The 7,879-nt window shown below is 37.6% G+C and overlaps 1 protein-coding gene across 1 annotated transcript in view; it reads left to right on the top strand.

Moving 5' to 3' along the window:
- Nucleotides 1–3,317: 3,317 nt before the first annotated feature.
- Nucleotides 3,318–7,879, top strand: part of LOC134436102 (keratinocyte-associated protein 3-like) — a 123,250-nt gene continuing 118,688 nt past the window's right edge. The window contains exon 1 of the mRNA XM_063185137.1: nt 3,318–3,682. Within this exon, the coding sequence (XP_063041207.1) occupies nt 3,670–3,682 (13 nt within the window). The 5' untranslated portion in view covers nt 3,318–3,669. The remainder of the gene's footprint in view (nt 3,683–7,879) is intronic.

Here is a 7,879-nt window from a genome sequence, read left to right as displayed (position 1 = left end):
TTCGGTACACGTGTTCCTTGACTGATTTGAAGACATCCTAGAAGGGGTGCCCCTTGAAAAAAAAAAGTCTACCATGTCATATACAATATGTCATGTTGGTAACGCATTACATTGTTATTACATGACATTATACTTAGCTGACAATGTTAATATAGTCCTCAGAAGAGATGAAGCAAGGGTAGCCTGCTAGACCAGATTGATAAAACTACAAAATGTACATAGTGTGAAAGTATGGGTGAGTCTGTGCTTACGTGCTTGACAGCATGTAACATTGTGAACGATTTGAGAAGATTCTTGGTCTGAATTAAAATGAGCATTGCCAACACTAAAACTATGGTGAGAATAGACTGCTGCTAATGCTCGATTTGAATGGGATAGTGTCAGTGCAAGATGCCCTAGGTAGCAGGTTCTCCATCCTCTAATTTCCATAACAGATATACATATTGTATTTGTATGAGAGAGGGTAAAGGACAGGACCTTTCCATATGTATGAAGAACCCCATAAGATCACCTAATTCTATATTTTTACAAGTGCATATTGTGAGAGCATTTCAGTCATCTTTAGAATGGCATTACAGATTACTCAATATAGGCCTACATGTAGGCCACAGTATGGCTTCAGTTCAAATTAAATGGGAATGATTTCTTAGTGTATGTTGAGTAAGAAGACAGAGATTAAAAAAAATGTTTATTTGCAGACAAGTCCTCACCTAGTACTTGTGTTAAAAGTTGTATTAGTTAGCTCAGTAATCATTGAGTACTTAAACTGCTATCAAAACTGACAGCTGATGGACAACATGTACTGTAGGTCTTTTGCCACCCTTACCCATAGGAGAAATATCTATATAGAACAACACTTCTCATATGGTATATACTATGAAAGTAAATCATTACCTGGACTCATTTTCTTGATATGCAAGGCACATAAATAGTCTGGGCGGAAGAATAGTCGATCATACCCCGCCCCCCCAAACAAAATGCCACAAGACTTTTTTTAACCTTCAAGATTTTGAGTGGTAACAGTAACATAACTCATTCCCACTACACCTTTTTGCATAATATTGTACATGTCCTCAGAATGCTCTACATCAGTGGTTCTCAAACCTTTTGTGTGAAGTACCCCCTGAGAAAATATTGAGCTCTCCGAGTACCACCTTGACAACCAACATTAGAATATCGCAGTAAAGGCCTTCCATATTCACTTTTGCCAGTCAGTACAGGAGAGGTTCATAATGGCATTCCAAGTACCACCAGAGATGTCTCAAGTACCACCAGTGGTACGCGTACCACAGTTTGAGCACCACCGCTCTACATGTTTCAGTTCTATAGTTGTACTGTACAGTACAGTGCAGTGCAGTGGAGTGCAGTACAGTACAGTAGCATACAGAATGGTGCAGTATAATAAAGTACAGTAGAGTATAGTACAGTACAGTACAGTAGCATACAGGACGGTGCAGTACAGTACAGTAGCATACAGTACGGTGCAGTATAGTACAGTACAGTACAGTACAGTAGCATACAGTACGGTGCAGTATAGTACAGTACAGTACAGTACAGTAGCATAAAGTACGGTGGAGTCTAGTTAAGTACAGTACAGTAGCATACAGTACGGTGCAGTCTAGTACAGTACAGTACAGTAGCATACTGCACGGTGCAGTAGAGTACAGTACGGTATATCACATTACAGTACAGTACAGTACAGTATAGTAGAGTACAGTACAGTGCAATACAGTAGAGTACAGTATAGTCTTATAGACGTTAGCCCTCCAAAGCCAATAGGATTTCCACATGCTGTTGTTTTAAGTTTTTGAAAGACTATTTTAGTGGCCTATGTGAGAGAGGGAAGGCAGGCAGACATGTTTTAAACAAAGGACCACACCCACAAATAAAAAATAATGAGCAAACAATAAATTAAGTGGTTAGGTAGCCAACATGTCATCTAGATTAAAGCCAAAAGTAGATGGACAAACAGACATGTTACCATTTTGCTCTTTTAAAACAAAGTATCTGTCAATATACTGTATGGATGGTGTATTGCATATTGATTATTCATAATTTCCTAAGCATAAATGCCCTTATCACTCCATTGTACACTTAGGACTGAGATATACACATCTGAACATTAATCAGCATACATTTGTCATTTGACAGCTGTCACTGACACTTGATATGTAGGCCTACATGTGTTATTGACTTCATTGATATGAATATATTTCAGTTGGACTCCTAGGGTTAAATCATTGAGGGGGTCCTAAGGAAGTAGTAGTAGTTTGTGTGTGTGCGCGCATGTGTAAGTGGGATTAAAATTATTGTTTGCCATCTTTATCTGAAGAGCAGACTGAGTGTCTGAACCTGCTAATGCTAGCATGCTAACATTGGGACAGTTATGTGTGGCCCAGTTCAAGGGTTTATCTCTTCTCCCCTAAATTTTCTAACCACAATTTTCTTTTTGGATGTTATAGATATGACCCACTGCAAATTTTTAAAACTCTTACTGAATGTTGGTTCAATAGCTAAATGCCCAGAAATGAGCTCTCAATTGTAGAGTGATCTCATTCTGACCATGGTTTTTATGATTTTCCTGTTTTTGAATCTAAATAAGACATATATAACATTGTTTTTATGGTAAGTTTTGCACATATTTTCAAAGTTCAGTTTGTATACATCACACACAAATAGGTGGATTGGCCCATAACACCATTATGTCCAGGCAGTACAGCATTTTACTACTATTGGCTGGTTTGGGGCAGCCATCTTGGATTTACCCCATACTCATGAACGGCCATCCGGGTACTTTGCTCTTAAATTTGCGTTACACCCCTATATGGGTGAAAACAAACCGAATGTCTCATTGACTTACATGCTACATCGGCTAACCTAAATGAACACATTCCATGCTTCAGCCACGGCTGTTCGGCTATATCATTTGAACAGCCGGCAACACAACACGTTTTCGGCATGTTGCGCGTGAACAACGCTAGTCTACAGGTCCGTATCTTTCGTTTATTAAACCACAACATCACCAATTGACTTGCATGGGTTGTTTTCCCCCATAAATGGGCGTAACGCACATGGAAAACGTCACGCCGTTCATGAGTATAAAAATGACCTTAATGACATTGAAATTTGGGGCACCCCTTCTGAAATGATGGAGAACACCCTAAGGGAGGTCTACACCGATTTTGGTGCTTCTATCCAGCGCGTAACGATTAGGCCCTTTTTGGACGCTAAGAGACCCAGCTAAAATGCATTGGGGTTGCACTGACACATGTAGCCATGTAAGGAGGGAGGTTGCTTGACTGGTTGGCTGGAATCTACCGGTAGGCTTTTGTGGGGGTGGATTGCCTTGTCATGGTAAAGTTTGGGAACCCCCAGCGTGCGGTAGGTCGGACCAGAGAGTAGAGCTCTGGGTCGGACATGACATTGTGAATGGAAACTTGAAACGCCGTTTTAAACAGAGTTGTTGCGATTGTTTGGTGTTTGATGCACACGCTAAATTAAGGCCTTGTTGATGTTTGTGACTCTACGCAAGAAACTGAGATGTGTGTTTAGGCGTGTAGAGACGTAGTAGCCTAGGTGTGATCACTGGAATGGAGAAGCACCTGTTTGAAATGGGAGGAGGAACTATGTGACCGAAATCTCTGTGAACTCCTTCTCTAGTTAACTATAATGGCAAAAGCAGGTAAGTAACAAACTTGATGACCATGAATCTCTCACTGTTTAGGCTATGTCGTTTTCACATCGACACGAATGTTTGAATGTGTGTTTAGGGCGCATGTGATTTTGTGCTCGCTTTGCGCGCGGCGTTGATGTCCTGTCCAGTTGAGTCAGTTGAGTGGGGGCTTGAGGCTAATGACTTGAAATTATAATACTGTTAATAGATAGGCCTACCAGATAGCCTATGTCATTTTCCTTTTTTCCCGAGTAACAAAATTAGTAGGCTATGAGCTTAGGTTTACGCGCAAGAGTTGTCAATAAACTCAAGTTGCCTTGGTAGGCTAATCCGCTGAATATTGCGTCAAGGATGAAATTCGTAGACTAGGCCTATTTTTTACTCAAATGGTGCTCTCTTCAAAAACTATTCAACCTAGAGAGATAAGTTAAAATAGGCCTATGTCCGATCACATCGTGTTGTTAGTAGGCTAAAGTCACTAATTTTGGTCTTCTGTTTTATAGACCTTCATATGCGCCTGAACTTGAGGTCAATCAATAATTGGCAGTCATATTGGAGCAGCAACTAAAACCACACAGACTTTGGATGCGGTGTGTCAACAGTTCAACCACTGTGGGAATGGCGTTAGACCGCCAAGGAAAAAAATGAGCTTCGATTTTTTTTTCTGATTAGGCCTACTATGGATAAGTATTTGTTACATTAAAGCCAATGTGACTAAATAGAAAACAATGAGCAAAACAAACATTGTTGTTTCATGCTTAACTACCGACAATCCCTCCAAATTTCAAATGAATTAGGCCCTATTGCCATTTAGAGCATTTATTTGCAAAAAAAGAGGTCTATTTGCACAAAAGACCTCACAAAAGACAAATAAAGCAAGATGCTATTCACTTTAAGACAACATGAAATCAATATTTGGTGGGATAAATGTAGATTTTAATCACAGCTTCCATGCATGGTGGCATGCTCCCCACGTTTGGGTTGTTCTTGGGTGACTTAATTCCACTCCTGGTGCAAAGTTTTAATAGGACTGGAAACTGGGCTGACCATGACAGGGTGTTGATCTGGTGGTCCTCCACTCCATCCTCAAACTAATTGACATAGTTGCTAGTCCAGCGGATTGGTGAATTGATCACGCACTTTTGAGTAAAAGCATGAAAATTGGTACACATATACCTCTTCCTATGCTTATTAATATAAGCATTGGAGGCGTCGCGAAAAATGAAGAATTTTCAAGATGGCCCCCAAATCCAATATGGCCAACCCAAATGAATGAAACTACCTGACACGTTGTTGTAAAAGCATGAAGATGTGTATAAATATCCTATTTGATATGCTGATTTAATATTAGCATTGGAGGCGTAGCGAAAAATTATGAATTTTCAAGATGGCCGCCAAATCCAATATGGCCAACCTATATTAACGAAACTACCTGACACTTTGTAGTAAAGGCCTGAAAATGGGTACGTCCTTCTTAATATGCTGATCAATGTTATTGTTGGAGGCGCCGCGAAAAATGCTGTATTTTCAAGATGGCCACCAAATCCAATATGGCCAACCCATATTAGTGAGTAACAGGGGTGGAAAGTAACTAATTACTTTTACTCAAGTATTGTACTTGAGTAGCTTTTATGAATACTTTGTACTTTTTAAGTAATTTTTAAAATTAATACTTTTACTTGTACTTGAGTACATTTTGACCCAAGTACTTTACTCAATTACACTGGAACCTGGCCTGAGTACTGAGTAAAAAAAAAATGACTGAGAGACAAAATGCCATGCACAATAATGCCACAATCCGCCGGAAATGAAAGATTGTGCAGGATGGCACACAGCATTTCCACTATTTTACTATCTTGTATCAATGTATTGGATGATGGCTGGTGCCAAGCAAGAGATAGAGGTTATGGAGGACGATATTCAAGAAAAATAAACATGACATTCTCAAGAGGAAAGCTAATTAAAAGTAACTAAGTAACTTTTACTCAAATTACATTTTAAGTGAAGTACTTTTTACTTTTACTTGAGTAGATTTTTAGATAGGTACTTTTACTTGTACTTGAGTAGAATTTAGGCAAAGTAAAGATACTTTTACTTGAGTACACATTTTCTGTACTCTTTCCACCTCTGGTGAGTAAGCATCATGCACTGCATCATAAATGCCTGAAATTTGGTAAATACATACTTTATGATATACCTATTAATGTTAGAAATGGAATTGTTGCGTAAAACCAAAATTGAAATGTTCAAAATGGCCACCAAATGAAATATGGCCGACCCATATATTTGTATAGCAGATGAGTGAATCCATTATGCACGTAGTAAAAGCATGACAATTGATACACATTTCCTTCTTTTTCAGCTGATTAATATCAGATGTGAAAAATACAGAATTTTCAAAATGGCCACCAAATCCAATATGGCCAACCCATATTAACTACCGGGCACTTTGTGGTAAAAGCATGATAATTGGTAGCCTACACAGTTACATCTTAATGTGCAGATTATTAGGAATGGAGGTATGGAAAAAATATCTGAATTTTCAAGACAAATCAAACATGTTTGACCCATATTAGTGAAACCACCATGCACTTTGTAGCAGGAGCATGCAATCAGCACATATACTTATTGATATGTATAATAGTGTTGAAGGGTTCACGTGAGAAATGCGTGCACGCACACAGACACACACACACACACAAGTAATAGTCTTAAAAAAGATAACTCTGGAAGTGATCCTAACATAGCCTAATTTCGAAACATCAAACCCTAGCCTACTAATGTTATATATATATATATACTGTATATATATATATATGGGTGGGAGACGTGACGCCTTGTTTTTTCGTAACATTGGGTAAAAACCTACAAAACTGTAATTTTTCCTTTAAAAAACATATGTCAATGAAAGAAGATGTGGTACATTATGTTTCATATTAGTCTTAGATGAGAAGAAACATTTTTGTTAAGATTTATGTAAAGGTTTATATGTCAAATATCCTGTGGTGTGACTGTAACATTAATGAAACCTGGAATATATATATATATATATATATATATATATATATATATATATATATATATATATATATAAATTAACCAACAACATTTTGAATAATGTATGAAGCATTTGGCATGATTGCATAAATATTAACTTTATATTAAGATATGTGAATGTGAAAAAAACTCAAGACAGTTATATTAACTACAAGTTCAATTTCGTAACACAAATTGCGTCCTGTGGGGTGACATGTATGTCAATGTTTGTGAATGGGCAGCTGCAAGGCCAACTACAAGGGTCTTAAAGACTGGCTCCAAACCAGTCAGTACCTCAGTTATTGGAGAGTGCTGTGGAAGTTTAAGGTGACTCTTAACCTCTTAATATGTCTTCATATTGCAATCTTTCTGTCACGCAATGCTTAGGTTCATTTTATGGTGTCCTGTGGTGTGACTGCTCTTATAGGAGGAAAAAAAGTTTTTTTATAAATGAAAACACATATTAAGATTAAACACAATATCATTATCAAGTTAGCATGAGCTCAGATGTCAGTCATGTATACAAAAGGATTAAAATGGCCATAATGCAGTGAATTCCCTGTGGTGTGACTCCATTTTCCTACGGTGTGACATGCCTATGCAATGTGTTGATGCAAGACACATTTTCCCAAAAATGGCAAAAATAAGGTGGAATTCCACCATTTTTTTCAATTTTTTTTTCAAATTTTTATCCATCATTTTTTTCAAGAATTTGAAAAACTTTTTTTTTTTTTGCGTTACGCCCTTAAACGTCAACCACCCATATATGTAGTGTTACATATTGTGTTACAGTACATTAGTGAAACCAGGGCACAATTTGCCGCGAAAGCATGAAAACACATGTATCTTTTTATTGTATTAACATCATCAAAAAATAAAAAGAATTTTCAAGATGGCCCCACATCAAATATGGCCAACCCATAGATGTATAAATGGGCATAAAATATCCTATATTTATCTCGGTATACATTTCTCTGTACTTGTAGTAGAAACATATTTGTAGTCTTTGATGAGTCAATAAATAAGTAAAATTTTCAATGGATTTGAGCCATTTATCATTGAAATAAATGTGCACAACCTTCACTCAAGTACTGTAGGTAACAAAACAAAATCTTGTCCCCCCTCAACATGGGGGTTAAATCAAATCTTATCAACTTCACCTTGCATATG

The sequence above is a fragment of the Engraulis encrasicolus genome, chromosome 20, assembly GCF_034702125.1.
Source record: "Engraulis encrasicolus isolate BLACKSEA-1 chromosome 20, IST_EnEncr_1.0, whole genome shotgun sequence".
Lineage (NCBI taxonomy): Eukaryota > Metazoa > Chordata > Actinopteri > Clupeiformes > Engraulidae > Engraulis > Engraulis encrasicolus.
Note: the sequence above shows the minus strand (reverse complement) of the source record. Positions and strands in the feature narration are given on the sequence as shown.